Below are 23,144 nucleotides of genomic sequence, written 5' to 3'. Positions count from 1 at the left end.
GCCCCATTTCAAAAGAGACATCTGTAACCCACCAATCCCCCTCCAGTTTGTTTAAGTAATACCCAGCACCTTTGCGTCATTCCTCTTTCATGCGTTTGGAGTTGACTCAGAGGTGTATTATCAGGCGTCAGCAAACAATCCTTTGTACTCCTGTGACACTGGGGAAGAAACATGTAAAAGGCAGACTGTGGATGTCAGCATGCGTGTCAAATTGGGTTTACGGTGCATTATGATTTGCAAAAGACACTCATTAAACACTGAGCTGAGGCCAGCAGACTGATCAGTATCGATGGAGAGGCCGCACTAAGTGGGCTGAAGATTGAGTTTCGGGTCAGCCTGTCTGATCTGAGCAAACAGACAGTAGTCAGGTGGGATATTGGCCCACGCTGATACGTTATCAGCAGACATTCCTGTTTAGATGTGCAGTCAAGGTCAGTGACAGAGATCAAGACACAGGAACTGGCAGCGGGTCCATATATTCACATTGGAGTGACGCATGAAGAGACAGAGAGATAACTCATTAGAGTGGCTTGACATTCAACAGGACTGGATGTGATTCACCCGCGGAAAAGAGAAGCACTCAGTGATTCAGCTCTAAGTTTAATCTATAAACAACACGTTTCATTTTACCACGTTGGCATAACACGCTACCTTAGTATAACTACATTGTTTTGCGTCACCCTCAAGCAGACAGGGACGGGATTTGAAAGTAAAAATACACTGTCTGAATTTGATCTAATCTTTTGCAGACTGTGGTAATGAACTCAAGAATCACAGCCAGCTGATAATATTGGGTGTGTGACATTATTGGTGTCACACTGGATAAATAATAGGAGTCAGTGCACGGTCCAGTAACTGTGAAAAAGCTCAGGAAAGTTTCCCGTGAATGTGTCCTTGTTCTTTCTGTGCTCTGCTGAGCTGTAATGTTGTGACATTCTACGAAATCACTGGGACTACAGAGTATTTGGATTATGCTGAACCAGCGTCCTCACTGAGCTTCAAAACCATTATCTCCTAGTAATTAAGTTGTACGACAGGCGATTCTTATTTACCTACCGACTGCCTTGAAAACATCACAGGATTCAAATTATGTCTTGCACGCTCTTATTTTACGAGGGACATAAAATTGCTGAAGAAAATAAAATTATTTAGAAGAATTTTGTGTCAGCTGTAGTAATACTAGTTCCCACATGAATTCAGATTCAGAAAAATTGTATTTGTCCTCTGGGGGCAATTAAGAACAGACAACAACGACATAAGACTAGAATAAACCAATTGGAATATGTATATACACTACCAGTCAAAGGTTTGGACACACTTTCTCATTCAATTCAATAAGTGTGCATATAATAAATGAAAAACACAAACCTGAAGGACATTTGAAGGATGAAAAATTTAAGATGCAAATACAGCTATGCATTAAGTCTTTGCTGTGTTTACAGTTTACTTATTTATGTACAGCAGTGACATCACTTTGCTGTGATTACCTAGGAGTAAATGGATTACACCAACTAAGTGCTGTGATCCTGACGTGCACATTTAAAGGTATTTGCTAGGCCTCACTGTCAGGGGTCATGTTGTGTTTGCCTTTATAAATGAGGCTTCATACTTGACGTTGCACAATGAGCCGATCCAGACGAGTGAGCCGACATAAACTGAGGGCTGGTTGTGCCACAGCAGCCAACACACTGAACTGAATCACTGGTTGAATCATCACACGACATGGATTAGGCTTAATTATACTCTGTTATATACAGTAATTTTACAGTTAATTTAAATATTTAATACACTTATCCCCTCTAACAGTCAGAGGTTTTGAGTCAATCAAAGTGGAAATACACCAATCAGGCATAACATTATGACCACCTTCCTAATATTGCGTAGGTAAGTTGTGACTCATCAGAGGATGGACATGGGTCTTCTGAGGGCGTCCTGTGGAGTCTGGCAACATTATGTTGTTAGTGGGCGTCTTTCCGTCCTATGGGTTGAGGGGAGGCGTCTCTGCGGATCATCAGCGGTGGGGTGGGGGTGTCTGGTCTGGTCTGATCTGGTCTAGGTGGGTGGTACATGTCTAAGTAACATCCACATCAATACCAGGTCCAAACGTTTCCCAACAGAACATGGAACTGTCACAAGAGGTTCATTGTTATTCACTTGACAGTGGATTTAATGTTATGGCATACATACTGGTGTATATAGACATATATAAACATGTGCATCAAACTGGACATGAATTTGTATACTTTCATGAAAAAACACGACTGTTTCATGACAGAATACATAATGTGTGGTTGCGCTTTTCCTCCAAAGGAAAGTCAGCTGTTAACAGTGATCCCTACTACTGGAGCTGCAGTACAAGCTGAGCAAATTCAAGATCCAAACAAGAAAACGATCTTGCTCCTACCCGCCACCAGTTGCTAACGCAAACACTGATGTGGAAACTTGATGTGGAAAATCTGCGCTCTTGAACCTGTTAAGGGCTCCAACTTTGAAAATGAAAAATCTGGGGCTTTGAAGATAAAACGAGGTGAGTAGTTTACGTTACAGAGGAGCACTGGAGCAACCTCTTAGAAACACTATAACACTCTGTTAGGTCATTTTGGTCACACGAAGGCCTGTTTCTATTAAAAATTAATTGTGTGTTTTGTTCTTGTTTTGCATACACAAAGATCATAGGAAATGCTAAACACCATGTAACAGACTGGGGACCTGTCCAGGCTTTACCCCGGCCACCTGTTCCTCATTGGCTGGGTTAGACTCCAGCCCCTCGTGACTCACTAAGAATACGCAGTAAAAGATAAAATGGAACGGATGGATGTAATCCCTCAATATTTTTTTTGTTAAAAGTGTAAATAAAGATAGCAGTTGACACTTCTCTATGTTAATAAGGGGCATCTGCTATTCTATATTCTAATATTTTGTCCATATTCATTCAGTTTTGTTTATCAAAGCACATTATCTCATGTGAAAAGCAACAGGGAACTCAAAGGGGAGGGAAGCACTGCATGTGCGGAGAACGTCTCTGCTTGTCTGTTGCTTTTGCGTCGTACTAATTAGTGTCCACATCCATAAATACTGACCTAGATGTCACTTGGGGGAGAGAGAGCTTGCGGGAGGCGACTTGGGGAAACTGGGTAATGGATGAGACTCCCAGGCTAGCTGGTTGAAGTGGAGCAAGACACCATCACGGCGATATCAGGATGACGTAGACTCATTCCAAAGCTTCTCTCGTAGAAAAAAACAAAAAAAAAACACAGTGCTGGAGCTCACGTAGCAAGAGAAAGAGAAAGATTTTTAACTGTCTCAGCATGTATGGAATACTTCTCATAGTACCAAGAATGGAAAGAGAAAGTACCAAGAACGGTTACTCAGTTACTTGCGAAATGAGGAACACAGCCCCCCTTTGAGTATTTCTGCTTTTACCTCACATGTGTTTTACATGAAATGCTTTGCAAGTTACTGGAAGCTTGGAAGATTAACTCAAGACTGTGTTAGATAAAGTCTACAAGTTCAAAAACACGAAACATATCTTTAAAAGTCAGAAAGAAGTGGGCACCTCTGTGGTGTGCAGAGGCTTTGCTTGAGGCCTGCAGCTCGAGGCTATATTTACTGCTGCTATCATGGAGTTGCATTATGGGTAATGTAGACATCAGGTTTTTACAAGCCAGAAAAAGAAACACAAAGAATTAAAATGGAAAGCTCTGTCGTTTTGTGTCTTAGTGGTTCAAATGTAACCAAGACACTCGGACTATACTTATTTTAGAGTCTCTGGATGCTTTATATTAAAAATAAAATATGAACCCAATGCACAAATTCTTGCAGATTTGCAAACTGCATCAGGAGCAATTCTTGCAAAACAACAATACATTCTTAATACATTTGCTACGAACCTTTAGCTTCACTTAATGTTTATTTGTAACTGAATGTATCTACTCACTTTTATTACTGCTTTCTTTAAGAGACAAATCAGATAAACTCAGCCTTAACATTCATCTCTTGCTGGATGCCACTGCTGGATTTACGGGGTGTGTCTTCTTTGTCTGTGTATCTTAAGAATTTGACCTGTCAAAGAGGACACCGTGCTCCAGCGTCCTCTGAGGACTGACGTGAGGATATCTGAAATAAGGTGATATGGATAATGAACCACAAATTGGCTTAGTGAAGAGGGACACTACGTCATCCGGTAAAGGGGATGTATATCTCCCTCCAGTGTGCAGAAAAAAAACTTCACCATGAACACTGACTGAGTGGTCTGCAACGTGCAGGGGGAAGTTCATATGCATCACATTTGTCTGCGACAGGCAGTGTCTTCGAAAAGATGATAATCAAACCAGTAATGGGATTTTTATTTCCCTATTTTAAAGCAGGTATCGCTGGTGTCACTGCAATGTCCTTCCATGTTAATGCTGGACCAGGACTGTGCTTGTGTTTGTCTTATTGTATACTGCCACCTAGTGGTAAAGAAGTGTGTCTGTTAACATTTCAGTAGCTTCTCTCTTCCTCCGTAGCGGACTCCAGCTCCTAAAAGTAGTTTTCTGTGTCAGGGTGACACTTGAAGCTGACCTTGATCTAAATCTCACTTTTTTTTTTTTTTTTTTTGTTAAATAGAAACTTTCTCACACCATCCCATAATTATGAAAACTATACACACCAAGTCATGTATTTTATATTTCCTTGGTGGTAATCAGTATAATGCAGAGTTGTTGTGCTCATTTAAATCAAAGTATTTAATACAGCGGCACAAAAGCATTATCTAGGTATGAGATCCAGTAGGAGGAGGCCCAAACGTATTTGCTTAGTTAATTCAGGTGTTGACATTTTTTTTATTTTTTTTTTGGCCAGGGAGAGTATATGCAACCTGTAAGATGATAATAACACGAGAATATGCCACAATACATCTGTGATCTGTCAAAACACCCAGGTCAGAGACTTACACGCGTCCACCCTCCAATCACGTCGCTCCGTCTCCATCTTTCGCCATCTTTGCTTCGGCCAATCACTGTAGCCATTGTCCAAAATTGTGAGGCGGACCAATCGCGGCCCGACATTTCCATCTTTCCGATGGCGCATTCACTTCTGTTGTAACCAAAGTCTTCAATATGCACCGCTGCTACTAGTAGGCTACTAGTTGATAATAAGCTACGGTATGAATGAAATCTGTATAGTATTCACTTCTGTTGTCATAAATATATAATATGTAGGCTACTGCTGTTAGTTTATAATTAGCTGTTTGTTTGTGTGACTGTATGCAAGTAAGAACCTACGGTGTGCACAAATATCTGTGTATTAGTAAGTTACAAAAGTGTGCACATTGTTCATATTTGTGTTATGAGCAAATATTAGCTGTATTGGTATAAATATAATTTTCCTGTTCATAGCAGATGGCTTCTAAACAAAAAAAAAAAAAAAAACATGGGGCCATGGGAGAGGAGGAGTGGGGATCAGGCGTTTGGCCTCTGAGGGAGGAAACAGACCAGCACCTTGGCAGAAGAAGTGGCATGATCTATATCTGAAGGTAAACCTGGACAGAGTGATATGTGTATCATATTAAATGTAAAGCTATGACATATTTAAAGGGAACACCTTCTTATTCGCTGTCAAACACAGAAATTGAGAAATGCCCAATGCAGATTAGGGGACAGATGTTACTGTTTGGAGGTGCACAGAGCTGTAAATGTGGTTTTCATGCAAAAAAAGCTATCTGAAGTGTCTTATGACGTGCTGGTGTTCAATTCTGTTGTATTACATTTTTTTTTTTTTATCTTGTCTGTGAACCCGTAGCCTTCCAGTTCGCTCCCTGTCTCAGTGCATCCAGGAACAGCAGCCAGGACCTTCACCTGGTGAGACGCTACAGCCAGGACTCTACCTGCAGGTTCACCACCACCACCAAAGGATGTCTCCTTAGCTAGTGGTGAACCTTGGCGTCAGTAAGTAATGAGGATTTACTTGTGCTGATATTTACATTATTATTATTAGAATTATTATTAATATAACTCCGGCTTCCTCCCACCTTCAAAGACATTAGACACTCGTTAGGCTGATTGGCTGATTGGTGACTGTCTTCATTTTTCCTGCAGAAATGCAAACTCACTCATAGAAAACGATAACATTGTTGCAGTACTTCATTCAGAAATATAAAAATGACTATAAAAGTACATTTAGGTACATGTGATAACACTTGATAGTAGTCTGTGTTAAAGGCCTCATGTCCCAATGGCGGAATTGAACCGGCGACCTTTGGATCCAGAGCCTCCTATGCTATTCTGCAGTTAAGTGTCATGTTTGGTTAGATTTCTCAAATTAATAGACCAGAATATGTGTGCCCTTACTTGTGATGGACAGCAGAGACACTAATAACTACAGGCTCCTTCCATTTTTTCCTCAATTTTTCAAAATTTCCTCTCTCTTCCTTCTTTTTCCTTCTTTCCCCTCTTCCTTCTTCTTCCCCCGCCTATCGTTCCCCAGCTTAGAATTTGTGTTGAACATGAAAATCTGTTTTCCCCTCTAAACCATTACATGTAATCATATTTGTATGAGCCAATGATAGATAATGTAATAAAAATATGTACTTGGCCGTCCCTTCGATAGCTCAGTTGGTAGAGCGGAGGACTGTAGAGAGAGAGTAATGCTGTAATCCTTAGGTCGCTGGTTCAAATCCGGCTCGAAGGAGACATGTTTTATCCATAACGAATCCTAATTATCAGAAAAATTGGAGATAACGCCATTGAACTCTAAACGTCTCCGGTTATAGTCACAGGGCTGAAAAGAGGAGACATGTTCTAATCAGAATAAATTATCATTGCTTTTCCACCATTAAACACCCACCAGTCAGGATGAGGACCTCTAAGCTGCTTTATACTTTATACTTTGAGAAAAGGATACACAGAAAAGCAATTACAACACAACATATAGCCTACTGATACAGAAAACTGAAGAAAAATAAAACTATAAACACGGTGTGTTTGTAGCCCTGCATAAATTCTAGATGTTTCTTTGGAAATGGAGGCAATTGCGATCCTCGCTTGAATCCACAAGGTGGAGGTAAAAGCTCTAAAAATATCAACGATGCGAGATTGGACGATTTTCCGCCTAATGTTGCCAAGTTGTGCCTTTTTCAGGGAGACACTGCCTTTGTCAAATTTGTCAAAATGTATGTGACGATTTTCTCAGGGTTTTAGGGTTAGAGCTAAAGTTCATGGCTATTTATGCAAGTTTTTATTGATATTTAATGTATCTTATTAGCACAACTTGCAATTTATCATTTGTTTTAGAGCCACAAATTAGCAAAAAGTTTGTGTTGGTTTTTATTTTTTTACTAGCCTACTATTAGTGACTACACATGGAAAGAAAGTGTTTTCACTTAAAACAAAGGCTCAGTTAGATATTTTTTAAATAGCACTTTTCCCCTCATGCAATTAGCTCTTGTAATGTATCAGTTTTAGAACATCTTTCCCACGACTTAATCTAAAATGCGTGTTAGCCTTTTGTCTTTTGTTCTGACTAACAGCTAAAATATCTTTTTTTTTCAAACTCTAAACAAAACTAACTCAAATTAAAATAGCAGCCGAGAATGACTTTTCTTTTAAACAGTGTTTCTATCTAACCTACTATTACACATCGGAGGAAGGCATTTTTACTTTTTTTTTTTTACTCAATTTGGTCTTTTAAATGATATTTCTCACATTCCCTTCATTTTTGCCATAAGTTAGTTAAAATTATCTGTTATCTTGCTGTTAGTATAACTTCAAGTTGAGAATGCTTCTGAACTTTTAATGTATGATTTAAATGTATGCAATATTGTTAAAGAGGTTAGAAAAGTAGGAAATGGTGCTCAATTATTTTCTTTCATGGCCCAATAAGGGACATAACCTTTGTTCGTGCCCCATGAATTGAAATATAATTGACAGCCTGATAATATTTATTTATTTATTTATCTGTGCAAACCGCTGTATGAGCTGCTAGCGCTGGCCTTCTGCAAACAATGACCCGATTAACATCTGCAACAGCTTAAACCAATTTCCTAGCTCAGTTTATTGATTCAGTTCACAACTTTCAACAAGACTGCTCAGTCTGTGTGATGCTAAAAACACCGGGATGTGCATTTTTATAGACTGAACACAGCAACATTCAAAAGTTTTTAAAACTGTAAACATTTTTTTTTTAGCTTATCAGAAAGGATGAAAAGTGCATAACATTTTGCATTTACCTTCCCCTGAATATTTCCTGAATTCCAATACCGGAAGTCATGAATGCGAAAATCCAGTCCGGGATTTGCGTCTCTCGCGGCGTTTCTCAAGTTTCACTCCGGCGTGTGCTGCTTCTGCGTTGTCTCCGCTTTGTGTTGTCAGGCAGAAAGAAAAGACTCGACACACGCAGCCATCGAGCCAGTCAGGGTGGCGTGGGTCCTGATTCACGGGCACCTCGTCAGCGCCCAGAAATAAACAATAGCCAGCCATTTTATATATTCACGCCGGACGAATTCTGCAAAAAAAAAGAAAACATTTAACCCATTTTTGTTGTTGTTGTTTTTTGCTACAATGTCGGTGAGTGTGGAGTCTGGTTTCTCGAGCGAGGAGGTCTTAAACAGCCGCTTCCCCCTCCATCGGGCTTGCAGGGATGGAGACGTCGGTGCCTTGTGCGCCCTCCTCCAGTGCGCCTCAAGCCCGGCTGACCTCACGGTGGAGGACACCTTCTACGGCTGGACGCCGATACACTGGGCCGCTCATTTCGGAAAGGTACCTCGCAATGGAGTCGACACATTTGGCCTTTTTTTTCTGCTAATTGATATTTTTTTTGGCGAAACCCTGTGCAGCGCTCTCCGACGTGAGCTTCGCCTCGGCCATTTCCTGATGTTTGCCTGATGAGACCAAAAAAGCAGCAGCAGCCATCGTTAGGGGCAGACAATGGGGCCGTGAACGCTCCACTGGCTCTAGTTGATTTGCATGAAATCCACTTTTATGTGTTTTATTTTTGAATATATGCAACGTGACGTTTGAGCGGGAAAGTATTAACATTAACTTGAGGATAAATGTTAATATTCAGTTTGCGAACTATGAAGATTAATTAGCTTGCACGTCCACCCGAGCTACGCTTCTCTTACATGTATTATTAAAAATACTCACTGGCCAGTTTATTAGGTACACCAGTGGAAAACAAACGCTTTCTACTTTGGCAATCCCGTACTAAATCCTCCTTTGTGTCCGTTTTAATGTTCAGTTTATGTTTTATGGTCGTGATTCTGTAAATCTGGATTGAATTAGACACCAAAGTGTTTCTGTTGTTTAGACCAGCCCGGCAGACTAAAAACGGGATTGTCAAAATAATAGAAACACGTGCCTGCACAACACAGTGTGGCTGAAAAGTGCTACAAACCGCATCCTCCAAAATGAAAACGCTGTTGAATCAACAGCTCTCAATTTTTTTTTTAAACAAAGGCAGAACACCATAACATTCACGAAGCTAAGATCACTACTGAGCATGACACTATTAAACACAAACAAAAGCTTATTCCGATTAGTCATATTCAAGTAGTGTTGCTTGCAACTCCCTAAGCCGCTGCCAACGCTAGCAACTCGTTTCCAACGATGAGTTTGTTTGATTTTAAACCTACTCATGCTTAGTTTAGCTTCGCACTAACCACGCGTCGACGCATTGAAAAGGCGGGTATGCCGTCTGCACAGAAACTGGACGCGTGCCCAAAGCGAAAGCTCCGAAGACTCTTTTTTTTTTTTTGCTTCCAGCTACTGTACCACACTTGTCTGTACCTGCCCAAATCAAGGAGTGAAACTCATCTCATAATCTGTTGTGGCTGTCTCTTCACAGCTGGAGTGTGTCATGCGTCTGGTTCAAGTGGGATGCGGCGTGAACGTGGTGACCTCCAGGTTTGCACAGACGCCCACTCACATTGCTGCGTTCGGAGGCCACCCTGAGTGTTTGTTATGGCTGCTTCAAGCTGGTGCAGACATTAACAGACAGGTACGGCATCGGACGCACACTCACCCACACGTGCACACTTTATTCAAGGACTTATTTTCTTGTAAACATGATCGGTCGTAGAGGGACTGTGCTACAAAAAAAAACAAAAACAGGATATTACAGTGATATTTTGATCAGGCAGAGGTGCGTGACTAAAAAGAGCAGCGCCGTGTCAGATGTTGAGCTCCGATGATCCTATCAAGGAGGATCATCCTAACTTGGGATCGCGACCCCGTCGGTGTTGGGACGTGCTCCTCCACTTGACCTATATTCAGACTATCTGCGCGTGTCCTTTTGTGATGACGGGGTTTGCTGTCAGACTGCGTTTAACAAGTCACAACCTTTCCTCTCTGTGGGTTTTCATGCTCAGACTACTCAGGCACTGGGGCTACATTTTACGCGCCGCTGCACTACTGAGAGAAATCAGATTAGTAGGTCACAATGACATAACACATTGTCGTCATCATCAGAAAACCCATTGCTCGGATTTGGCTGTGAGGTTCGCTGAGCATATGTTGAAAGCGTGCCTTGGGAAATTGTGGGATTTGTGATTTTCTTCCTCTTTTTTTTTTTTTTTTTTTATCTGGCTAGTGTTAAACGTTGGAACAGTGAGGTATTTGAGCTTGGCCTACATTGCGTTACGGTTTGAGGCAGCCTCCTCAGTCAGATTTTTTATTTTTTTTTTATCTTCCTCCCCCCTCTTCCATCAGCGCTCCCACTAATGTTCGACTGTAAATGCGCGTGGGTGGTGTTGCTGGTGAAGTCTGGGTGAAAAGTTCAGGCGCTGTTCTGCTGTTACTCCCCGTTGTCTGTCCTTGGGAACATCAAAGGAGGAAGATAGCGAGTATATCTCTAATAAGAGCATATACGCTGCCTGGACGGCTTATTAGATAACAACCGATGCATTTTAATGTAACACTCCTGAAATGAATCGTAGCGTCATGAAGGCTACGGCATTCAGCATTTGTTTTAAAATCACAGACAGTTGCCACCTTTCATTTCCTGTTTCATTATATAACTTTTATGAAATTAAGATTGAATTCAGGACAGTGATATAAATATAGATTCTTTTCAGCTGGCGCACGAGAAAATATTTAGTGTCTGCGTTAAGCGTTGCGTGCTTTGCCTCGTATTCGTTCACCACATTGTCGTGCACAATGCAGACTGTGTGTAACCGCAGTCTTTTGTCATCTCTCAGGACTATGTGGGCGAGACGCCCATCCACAAGGCTGCTCGTGCGGGCAGTCTGGAGTGTATCAACGCTCTCTTGATTCAGGGAGCGAAAGCTGAGTAAGTCCTGTGACCAGTCCTGTGTCCTCATTTTCTTTTTCCTCTCTACTATCCAACATCTCAGTTACACCTTTGCAAGGGATCGCCACCAAGCTGAAATTAGAGCAGCGACGGTTAAATGTTAGATGTACGTGTTATGCGAGCCAATGGCAGAGGATTTGCAAATTAACTGAGCAGATCCGAACAAAATAAATTATTTAAAATGTGCCATGGTAATAAAAAATTATTAAAAATATAATATTTTTATATATATATATAAAAAAACTAAAAACATAACATTTGTTGGCTGACACATACTGAGCCAAAAGGAAGCTGCTCTATTAAACGGTAACTTTGCAGCCGTTGATGTTGTCATATATATATATATATTACAGTGAAATATTCGTGCCACAGTGCAAGAACACGAGCACAAACACTCAAACAGTGTGGAGATTTGTGCAACAATACACGTCTTTGTGCTGCTACTCTACCAGGTCACTGTGTAAACATCTTTATCCCGTAATGTGATAAGAGATAAAGCTTATCAAACAGTAAGAGCGAGAGGAGATCTCATGTAAGAAGTTGGATTTTAGCTCCCAACACTTCCAGATGTTTAGCCATAAGAAAGAAAAAAAAACAAACAAGTGTGATTCTTCATTTATTCAAACAGTTTGACGATAAGACGTTAAATCTTTCTAGAATTGGTGGTGCTCCCTTGAAAATGTGACACATTTTGTTAATCCTTGAAATTGTTGTTTATCATTGCAACAATTCACATTAAGTTGTCCTCTGTGTGTAATATTTTTAGCTAAGAAGTACTGGTTTCATGGCGAATGCTTAAAAAGTACATTTTTATTTACTTGAAGCCAACACCTCCATATTATCTTTGTGATCTGCGAGAGAGAGCTGCACCTCTGTAAGAGTAAATTATTAACCCTGAGTGGCACCTTTGGTGTTTAACGGAGGGCTTCGTAAATCCGCCGCAGGTATTACACGAGCAGGAGGACAACTTAATGTAAAGGTTGATAAACAGTTTTCCTTTGTTTTTGTTTTTTTACCTACTATGACATATTGCATGATGTTTGTTAAATATAGAGTGTGGTTTTCTTTGTTAACATTTGTTTTATTAGTGTTTTAAATACACAGCTTGACGACTTGATGACCAAATGCACATTACTTCTTTTAAGGAGACGATTAAATGTGATTTATGAAAAGGCTAGTTGTTGCATGGAATGAAAATGCGCAGATAATACAAATTGTTCTTATATTTTATATTTTGAGGCAACTGCAAGACCAGATTTATTTTGCCTTGACAAGCCACTTTGGCTGTTGTCGTGTGTGCTCTCTACATGTTATTCAGCTTAATAATACAAGGAACACTTAGATCAAACATCACATGTGTTGACTGACATATAATAATGTGTTTCTTTGTGGTGTTTCCATACCAGCACAACCTGTGTCGGGCATTAATCGTTAGCCACACCCTTACAGTTGGCAGCTGCAACTTTCTAGCGACAGGCTTATTCCATTTATAGAAACAGTTTGTTGATGCACCTGAAGGAAAGAAGAAAAGAGACACGGCCCCTCTTTCCTGTTTTTTTACATTTAGATCCAAGTCGTGCAGGAACGTGAAACAATAACAGATGATTATAGATGTGTGATCAGATGCCGACGCTGAAATTACCAACTGCCGGATTTATTTTATGCAAAAAATACTTCTAGATTTGCTCGATTGTTAAATCATAGTTTAATGTTTGACTAGCATACCTGCGCTGTGCCGCTAGATGTTTCAATGCAGGAATACAAATGTGTTAAAAGTATATTTTTACGATACTTTGAGGAGTTTAGATTGTATCATATATATATATGTTTTTACTCCTGATTAAATCTTTCACGTTTCATTTCCTGCAACAACCTGTTTGCCTTTTCTTTAAAAGAACAACCATTGGAGCAGTGAAACACCAAACTCCCAGAGATATTACAGTTACAGTTTATTTCACTGTTAAAGTTTTATTTGTGTGTTATCTAATAAGCCTGCGTGTCTGTGGAGAAGCTAAATCCTAGTGAACCTTAGTGAATCATTGGTGTAGTTATCATACTCATATTATAGATTTATTATACTTTAGAATGAAGGCAGAAGATTTCTTTTATTTGACAATAAAAATATAATCTGACACTGCTACTACTGACATGAGGCCTTTCCCGGTTTCAGTGAGGAAGGAGAAAAATGCTCCCACAGATCGCATGTGCCCTAGTTACATAAGGCACTTTCTATAAATGGAGGAAAAGCAAAAACTATTTTATGATGTATTTTTATCTATGAAATGACCCTGAGAGCTCAGACAGATTGTTTATTATAAGTCAGACCGAGACTTAATTCCCAGTTGAAATGTAATTTACAGCATAGCACATTCCTGGTTGTTTGGACCGTTTCTACAAATTAAGTCAATTTCTTTTGTGCAAACATGTTTAAAAAATGATTTACTTCTTGTTACGAGTTACGTAATGTGCATTTGGTTATCGGCTGATGAGTATTATTTATGATGTAAATGATATGTGATTTTTTTCCCCCCCTGCAGATGACAGATATTTAGTTTAGTTTATTATCAAGTTTGTTTCTTCCTTTCTTTGTTTTTTAACTTGTGAAATATAGTGGGGACACAAACTGGGAGGGAAACTAAGACAAACCAGGTGGGAATGAGGCTCATGACAAAATAACTTTGGGCTCATTTTAGATTTTAGTCTGATGTCTAAATGTTTCCAGTGGAAAATATTTATGTGATGTTGTTTAAAAGATTAAATAATGAAAGTTCTTCCATAAAAAGCTGCTCATCAAAGCTTTAAAATTAATATATTCCACTTTTATGCATTTATAAATATTTAGTTTTAAAAGACTTGAACTTATTTACCTAAATATATGTTATAAAACTGCCAGTCATTAATATATAATATATATAATATAATGTTAATGTAATGCTGTTTGGCTCTATTGGCGCTGATGTGTCAAATAAACATTATGCTTAAATAATCATTAATGAATTAACCATTAATGAATTATAACCTTGTTATGTAAAATAAAAGCAGGCAAGTCTGCAGGGTATCAGCTAGTTTGTATATTTATCTTTTCAGCTGTTGCAACCAATTTCCATATAGTTTGTCACATCATAGGAAATTAATAATAAATAACACCTCTTATTACTTTTTGCGCCATTGAGCTGGTAACGTGATAATTTTATGAAGCGCTACAGATAAATTTAAACCTTTGGTACTTTTATGTTAATATTAAAGTTGACGCAGAATTGAATCATAGTTAGAAATAGTGTCTCTTATTGGCTGCGTATTTGATCATATAATCGTCGAACAAAAAAAAGCTTTGGTAAAAAAATTATAATTATAATTCCCTACCAGTTTATGTTCGAATTAGGATTCGATCTTTAGAATTTCCTTTTGTGAAAGCAGCTTAAACACTTAATCCGTCATTGGACCATCGATCTTCTCATGGTTTCTTTCTGATTATCTGGCTGAAGTTCACTGCTGTCACACATCTAGGAAGTTCCTTTGTGCTCCTGTGCACAGTGTGTCTCACGGCACCGTTATAAACATAGGTTTCACCAACCCAGTGACAAGAAAGAGCGTTTTATCCTATAAAAATTAACCCCAATATCTCAAATAAACCTAGTTTATTCTTTACGACTTTCCACAAACACTCACGTCAACATAACTTGTCATGTTCACACATTAATAGAATTTCCCAAATAGAATTTCCCGTGTCACATCGATGACATGGACGTTAAATACAGTGATTGGATTATTTAATTTCTTGCCCTCGTCGTTGGTTGTCGTTGCTGCTTTCCTCTCCAGTCTTCTTCTGTGGTTGTTGACCTCCTTTGGGAGGATTCTTGAGTAAAACTCCTTCTGTCCAAACGACCTCATCGTCTGATGATCTTGAAAATTCCCAAAAACCTAAAACTTGCTTTTTGACCTGAGCTTTCGTCAGAGGAAATAAACGACCTCTCAGTTTACCATTTATAGATGGTACTGTGCTTTGAGAATACACACATAATTCTCTTCACATATTCACACTCATTCTTGGGAAATGGGAGACGTGGAAGCGAAGAAGAACAAATGAGTCCTTGGTTCCCTTCGTTCATTAGGAGGGACTGTGCTCTTTCACCAGCTTCCTCCACCGCTGGTTGAGCTCTTACTCGACCGAACAGCTGCTGATGAAGTCTGACTATGGTTCTGGGTGCACCACCACCATGAAGGATCAGTCATGGCACCACATGTTGAAATGAAAAAATATTTCACCCACAAATGCTTTTGAGCATTTTCTTGAAACTGTGTCTGCACAGATCAAAGTCAACACGGACTTTTGTCTTATTACACCATCGTGGTTGGAGACGACTTGAGGGAATCCTGTACAACTGGAATATTATATATAAAAAAACACTGGTCGCTTACATCTTACCATCTGTGTCTGTGTTAAGATTAAAAAAAAATAAAAATCAACTCAACGGGACAAAAATTAGCTTTAATTGGTGCGATTTTAAACTAAAAAAATTAAAATTAAATAAAAAAAATGCCCCTTTTAAATCAAGAAATACTGTTAAAGTAAGTTTAGGCCTTTAAAATGTATTTTTCACCGATTTGTCATGAGCCTCAGAGTGTTAAGGTGGTCCAGTAGCAAGCTAGCAGCAGGTAGGACAGTGTTTAGAGGCTGCCAGTGACGAGAGTAGTGCAGACATGCTTAGAGCAGCCGAGGACAGATGGGTTAGATTTGCATAGCACCATGTACTGAACTGTTTAATGCTAACATCATCCTGTTGCAATGGTTATTCACATGTCATTTCACTGTACCAGATATTTTCCTTTATACACAGAAATGTTTTATTTTGTATGTCACAGTATTAACCCTATATACAGTATCATAGTCTGTTTTGACATCTAATCTTTGTCACCTTTTCCTTTATGAAAGTGACAATAAGTTACAAAAAAAAACGTTTTCTATACTGTTAACAGAAACAGAACCGTACGTCTTAATGTTTTGCAGCCATTGAATTGGAAATGACTTGGTTTTTTCAAGTAATCCTAGAAAGGGGGAGAATAGACACTGCTGAGTCTGCCCCGTTCCCTGGGATAGCCGCACTGTTGTGGCATTGAGTGTTCTCACTATCGCTTCCTATCTACACACTGGCAAACTGTTGAGGTATTTCTTGCGGTGATTGGTTTTAATGCTAGGTTTTTTAATGAATCAGAACTAAAGTTTTTAGACCTGCATGCTTTGCTTATTATCCATGATTGTTCCTGTGTTTAGCCTCTTGTTTTTATTTTATGATTTGTTTTTTGATTTTGTGAACTAACCATAGGAGTCCTTTATATGGACAGGTTTAATCACGTGAGTCCCATGCCAACATGTAGCATGATAATAGGCCGCCTCTGGAAGGTTAGACAATAGTTAGAGAAGATACATATTGTGTGCTTAGGACCGAAAAAGCAAAGCATACCAGGCATTTACAAAGGATTAACGCTTCCTTTCTACGTTTTCAACCCAAAACCTGGACTGTTAAGAGTGTAAAGTTGTCCACTTTATTGGATCGGTGTCAGCTGTAGATGTTCGGTCTCACTAAAGGAATACTGCTTTGAATTTATTAGGCCAAAGGTACAAAGGTACAACGGATTTTCGGTTATGTATATGTCATTCGACAATTCACGCTGAAAGAAGGTAAGAGGGACGAATTAATGTTTAACATTAAGTTACAGGATTGAATTAAGTTTATAGAGGGGTCATTAAAGATTATTTATGTGAAAATTATCATTGGATTTCAGCACAGTTTGAACATTCACAGTCAGACAAATCAACATCGTGTTTCTTATGTCAGATTATCCAACTGTTGTACCTCTACACTTCTTCTTAAAGTTTACCCATCATTAAAACGAGGGTGTTGTTTCTGCTAATTTGTGAATTAGTATGAGATCTTTAGAACGATTTATGACTATCATAAGTGTCTGTTGTAGAGGAGTGTGTGAGTCCAGAGGCTGCACATTGAACCACTTTACTACCTTGAGACAAACAGTATAACAGGAAACTGGTGCAGTCTTTAACATTCAATAAATTTAAATATAAGTGTAGTGAACAGTGAGGATAAAATAATCCGATCGCTACACTGGTCCCTTGCTTTGATCAGGGGAAAGGAGACGAGGACATTAGATTAATGAACATATTGATTAAAAATTACTTCTAATTTCTATTCCTTAGAGTGAGACCAATCCATCTACATTATCTCTAAATTGTGTACGTGTATAAATGTAATAACTTGAGATAATCCTTTGGAAGCGTTAATTTTGATGGGGACGGGTAATGTGCAACAAGTTAATGTGTGATTTTGTTACTCTTTTGTTTTTTTTAACTCTTCAATTCTTTATAAAAATGTATTTTCACATGCACTAGTTCTTGAAATGTTTCTTTTTGCACAACTGTTTAGATAAAAAGAAAACGCAGAGAATGAGCAAGTTCTAAACAGCACGGATGAGCAAACGGTGACTGTGTACGTTAAATTGTGTGCGTAACTGTGCGGAAGTCAACGTCACGTGGTTTTTAGTTTAAAAGTAAAAAGCCGAGCATTATTCCTTTAGCTCTTTACTCGTCTTATTTCATCGTGTATGTGCGCAAAGTATCCTGCAGATGGAGGAGTTTTCCTCTTATTTATCTTTCGCATTTTCATAAAAAGTAAATGGTTGGATCAGGGCCAGTAGACTCGGTTCTTTGACAAAGACTTGGCTGTTTGCTTGGAGAACTCATTTTACAGTGTGATGACATTTAGGCTCGGAACAAGCGCCGTATTGTTTTTGTAATCGGTCAGTGGAGAAGAGTGAAATTCCCATCATTAAACTGAAAGCCCTCTGTTGGCCGGCGAGATATTTTCTCTGCACTTTTCACGAGTTGACGAGGCGCATTTCACAGCAGCGCGAGACATTTTAACAGTTTTATGTCTTATTTGTATTATATCGTGAAGCAACAACAACAACAAAAAAAAGATTTATTCTGATTATTTAGGACTAGTTAAATCGTGATTTTATTTTCTGGTGACTTTGCTTCCATACTAGTTCCACGTACAAGCCTGAAAATTGACAGAAATGTGACACCGCACCGTTTGTTCATTCATTCTTGAACTCAGAAAAATCACTTAATTCTCGCTGCAGCTGGACGTGATTAACGCAACTGGACACAATGCACAGACTTTGAGTTTTGAATGGCTGCACATGCTGTTCTGACAGTAATAGACCCGTTTCTCCTATTTTTTTTTTTATTTTTTTAAATTCTTGTTCATTTTTCTTGAAACACGATCAAGTGTTTATAGCTTCTGATTCCAAAGAAGAGACTCCTGGATTTCTGATGCTTGACGGCTGCAGTCTGACCTCACTCATTCTTTGGAGTTTCCTCTGAAGATTCAACCTTTACGTCCTGGTCTCCTCCAGATGATGAACGTCTAAGTCTCGTTCTTGAACCTGAAGACGTCATTCCTTCGTCTACAGCTTGTTTTTTTTGTGCCAGCTTCCCACTTTGCACCCACCGCGCCGACGACATGGTTGCATGTTGGAGTTTGGAAGCAGCAGCGCAGAAGTCCTTGATCTCCATCGTCGTCTGAAGCTGGGGATTGCAGCGGTTTTCCAGTCTTATCAAAGCGCTTGCAGACGGGAGCTCTTGAGTGCCTAAAGAAGTAATGTCCTTTGGATCATTTGACACAAATCATCCTGTTCGTTTCGTCGGATTTTTTTTTTTTTTTTTTTTCGGTTGCACCCAAAAGAAGCTTGTGCGTGTCTCCAGGTGTCTTAACCACGTCCTTTTGCAGCAAACACGTTTCCTTAATTTTGTGGAAACTGTTTCAAATTTTTAATTTCTATGAAGGATGCAAACGATCCCTAAAGGGATCAGTCGTCATCTCTCACGAAGATGACGAAGAGGATGTGAGAGGGTAGAGCAGTGCAGGCTGTTTCTGTACTTCTGTGTTTGTCTGTGTGTGTGTGTGTGTGTGTGTGTGTGTTTGTGTGCGTGCGTGAGTGCTTGCTTAATGAGTCTGTATGCGTGTGCCTGCGTGTGTGCGCGCTTGGCCTTGTCTTATTTTGTTCTTTATTTGTGTAAGTCAAACGTACAGTGAGCGTTTCTAACACTCCTCCTTCCCGTTGTGCAGCATGAGGAATGCCAGTGGGCTGACGGCGGCTGACCTGGCCCACGCGCAGGGGTTCCAGGAGTGCGCTGAAATTCTCTCCAATGCCCAGAACTTCCAACAAAACATGGCTCAGTCCCATAACGGGGTTTTTCTGAATGGCATGAGCCGGAATGGGGGCCTCGCTCACCCCACCATCCAGGGACGCAGCTTCTTGAATGGCGTACCCAACAGAAAGAGGTCTTTTGATGGCATGGAAGTAAATCCAGGAAAGAAGGCTAGAACTAACGGTAGGTCGCTAAGCTAAGCGGAATAATAAAAAATTATTTTGGCGTCAAAGAATGAACATGTATCACCATGCAAATATAAAACAAAGCATATATTTTTTAGATAAATACACAGGATGTGTGAGACAGGTGTATTTTTACGTTTGATCTGAATTTACTGTAGAATAAACAATCATATACATCGGTTACACCATGATTACGTGTTTTAGCATCAGGGATCAGCTGTTAAATGTTATAAAACCAGCTATTTATTTGTGCAGTTTTTAGATTTACTTTTAGTTTTCACAACAGAACAAAACACTGGTGCAGTAAAGACAGTTTAACGCTACCTAAAAGGGACTGAAAAGAAATGGATATTGTAATATTGATCTGTAATAGCTAAACATTGTCAGAAGCAGGAATTTAAAATAAGTGTAATTTCTACTGAAATACAGATATAGGACGAACGTCGTGTCATAGTTTCTCACAAGTCTCTCCTGGCTCCTAGGTCTGAGCATGCCGCCTGAATTGCTGAATGGGAACGCGCCACTAGGTGGTGGTGGAGGAGAGGCCCAGATGGAGAGCATGAGCATGGAGCTGGCAGCTACTGTAACCACAGGTGGGCCAGGAAGCTTTGCATTTGGGCTGAACGGGGTTGCGCCGCCACAGGGACCCATGGATCAGTGTGAGGACCAGGGGTTACTGGTCAGGCCGACCCCTGCAGCTAAAGAGCTGGAGGTCATCACTGTGGCGTCAATGCAGACCCCTTGTCGCTGCACCAACTCTTACGCCTACCTGTAGAGGGCTTGTCCGTCAAATGGCACACTCTATTGTTCTCATTTGTATTTGTCTGGCAATGTTTGCTCTGTTTTTTTTTTTGTTTTTTTTTTTAATAATACACACATAAAGGAATACATGTGTTTGGTTTGGTGATGAGCTCCATTTGAAAGGTGTGTAGCAGTCTGTGTGCTGTATTATCTACTTTTTTCCATTATTATAGTCGGATGGATAAAAGTATTAAGGTTGCTTTTGTTATACAGTTATATATATATATAAATATATTCAATGCTTCTATCTTAATTGTCATATAATGCTTAGTTTTTAGACTTTCAATGAAAAGATGATTTTGTTTTGCACAATTATAGAGTTGGTTAAAAAGTTATCACCATTGCAAAGTACAGTTTGCATAGTTTATATTGGCTTGATTTAAAAAAAAGTCACATTTTAAAAACAATTCTGCAGTGGGAACATCCTCTGTGAATTTATATAACGTTTATTTGATTTGACTACCTGAGACGGCTAATGCTCTTATATACTTAAGCAACAGGTGAGAAATGGTTATTTTTAAATATTTCCCCACTTAAATAAATCCAGTCTTAATAGCTCAAGTATGATTAATGTTGACTTAATGGCATTTATGTAAAATAGATGAGTGCTCAAGCACAAAACTGACAGTGTTACTCATTAGATGTTTTATATTCAAGAATGACCTTAAGCCAAAGCATATCCCAACATGAATGTAGCTTGTAAAGAAGGAATCATTCACTGTGCAGCTTTGTAGAAACCCTATACTAAGATATAGTGATCTATGTGCTTGGGATTGAGTTATTCCACCATGTTCTTTCTTTGTTTATTTGGTCTGAAGTATGGTGAATGTTTATTGTGCCTGTTAGCGCAGTTTTTAGGCAACTAACAGAGCGTGCACATGTGTGATACTATTCCCAGTACGATTCTGAAATTGGCTATTTTACAATCACTAAAGTGTAAACTGTACTGCTTAAGGAACGTTTGCACGGACTTGTGCTCTTTGCAAAAAGCCTTATTTCTTGAGCTGCATTGAGTAATTATACAATGACTTAATGTACATTATTTTCAACTTTTATAGATACCAAGAGAAGTTGGTTTTTCTGTATTTTGTAGTACTGTTTCTTGATAAAGGTGGTTTGTGTTTATTTTACATGGCTGAAGGTTTGATTGTACATTGTTTTCAGTTTAGAGCATTCAGAGCAGGTTTAGCTTTGTACTTGACTGTGTGCGATCATTAAATGTCGATCAATTTTATACATGTGATCATGGTGGCCTTTGTTTTTTTTTTTTTTAATGTCCTGAACTCCTGTGTTTTTTGTTGTCTCGCAGTAATGTGTTGAAAAGGGCTTTCAGATTAATGCAAATTAAGGATTATAAACACATGCTACACTTGCTAAACTTTAATCCCCTCTGCATGCTAAGATGGGCTTTGTGTGACGTCGTCTGAAAGGCTTCCTTACAAAAGGAATTAGGTCGCGGTGTCATACAACACAATCTGTATGGCCGACCAACCATGAGTCAAGAAGTGACCCATTTAAACCAAGTTCTCAGGTCAACTCGTGTTGCACCACAACGCTCTGTGATGTATTTCACAATTCACTGAATATTTTTGTGTGATCAAGGGTTGTGGAAAATTCGAGTGCTGAAATGTGGCCATGCAATGGCTTCTTCACATTTTTGTAATTAGCAGCCCAAACCTAATTGTGCAAAACAAAATCTTTTTTTTTTTTTTTCATTTCTCCTACCTCAGTTGTTATTTTATAGAATTAAAACTTAACGATGTACATATATACCATCTTGACAGTCTGTTTCATTTACAGTGGCAGGTGAGAGACACTGTGGGGATTTTTCCTCACACGACCCAGCAGCAGAAATCCTTCTTGGCCAGCACGTCTACAGTGACTCGCCTGAGATCAATAACACTGCAGGCAGCCAGGTGGAGCACCAGAAGTCTGTGAAAGCAGAGCAGTTCTATGACCATACCCTCTACAGCACCATGCTTCTTTACCATGGGTCCTAAACTACAGATATGGCTGACAGACCGTCCTTTTTTTTTTTTGCCCGACTCTCATGCAAGCCTAAATAAGCATTCATTCGCCTTAAAGCCACTCGGTGGCCAAGCTGTTCATTGAAATTATTTGTCGTTCTACACAGCAGACCCATTGTTGTGGATGGAGCTGAAGTTAGCAACTGAAAAAGCTGAAGAAGTGGATTTTTGTGTGTGTCCTTATAGAGAAAGTCTTTGTTTAGCTCCTCATTAAAGTTTTAATATGCTGCCAGTACACTAAAGTAAGCATTTGTGTTGAACCACTGCCAGTACTTACATTCTGTTTCTGCCACAACTTGATGTTAATAAAACAAATATAAAGACATTAAAAAAAAAAGTTTTGCAAAATTTAAAGTTGGACTTGAAGTTATTTACTTTAGATTTATTCACGTTTATATAAATACGTTTTGATTAGGATCTACAGTATACTAACTAACCCTCCAAAAGCTTTTATTTCAAAACGTTACTGTATTAATTTTCTTTTTAATCTTAAAGAAACCAAAAAAATGTATATCTGGCATCAATATCGATAATTATATCAATTATTGTACTGAAAATGTGTCGGGAAACAGGTCCATACCGTCACGTGTAGAGGAGGCACACCTGTCACCACCA

The 23,144-nt window shown here is 39.2% G+C and overlaps 1 protein-coding gene and 1 non-coding gene across 2 annotated transcripts; both read left to right on the top strand.

Annotated features, from left to right (window-relative positions):
* The first annotated feature begins 6,578 nt into the window (after positions 1 to 6,578).
* Positions 6,579 to 6,669, top strand: trnay-gua. Its single transcript is given in 2 exon segments — positions 6,579 to 6,615; positions 6,634 to 6,669. It is a non-coding gene; the product is annotated as a tRNA-Tyr (tRNA).
* Positions 6,670 to 8,293: 1,624 nt separating this feature from the next.
* ankrd10b (ankyrin repeat domain 10b) lies at positions 8,294 to 22,883 on the top strand. Its single transcript, XM_047600461.1, has 6 exons — positions 8,294 to 8,735; positions 9,823 to 9,975; positions 11,174 to 11,265; positions 19,434 to 19,699; positions 20,184 to 20,294; positions 22,303 to 22,883. The coding sequence occupies exons 1-6, from the start codon at positions 8,538 to 8,540 to the stop codon at positions 22,500 to 22,502; spliced, it is 1,020 nt and encodes a 339-aa protein (XP_047456417.1). The 5' UTR covers positions 8,294 to 8,537; the 3' UTR covers positions 22,503 to 22,883.
* Positions 22,884 to 23,144: the final 261 nt, after the last annotated feature.

This window comes from Mugil cephalus, chromosome 12, assembly GCF_022458985.1.
Source record: "Mugil cephalus isolate CIBA_MC_2020 chromosome 12, CIBA_Mcephalus_1.1, whole genome shotgun sequence".
In the NCBI taxonomy this organism is placed as follows: domain Eukaryota; kingdom Metazoa; phylum Chordata; class Actinopteri; order Mugiliformes; family Mugilidae; genus Mugil; species Mugil cephalus.
This window is presented reverse-complemented; position numbering and strand designations above follow the sequence as displayed.

Bases quoted from the DNA above. Each gene is read 5' to 3' on its own strand.
- ankrd10b (XM_047600461.1), top strand. From the start codon at position 8,538: ATGTCGGTGAGTGTGGAGTCTGGTTTCTCGAGCGAGGAGGTCTTAAAC. The intron at 19,700-20,183 runs GTAGGTCGCTAA...CCTGGCTCCTAG, and splicing joins AAAGAAGGCTAGAACTAACG to GTCTGAGCATGCCGCCTGAA. The intron at 20,295-22,302 runs GTGGGCCAGGAA...TTTCATTTACAG, and splicing joins GGCAGCTACTGTAACCACAG to TGGCAGGTGAGAGACACTGT.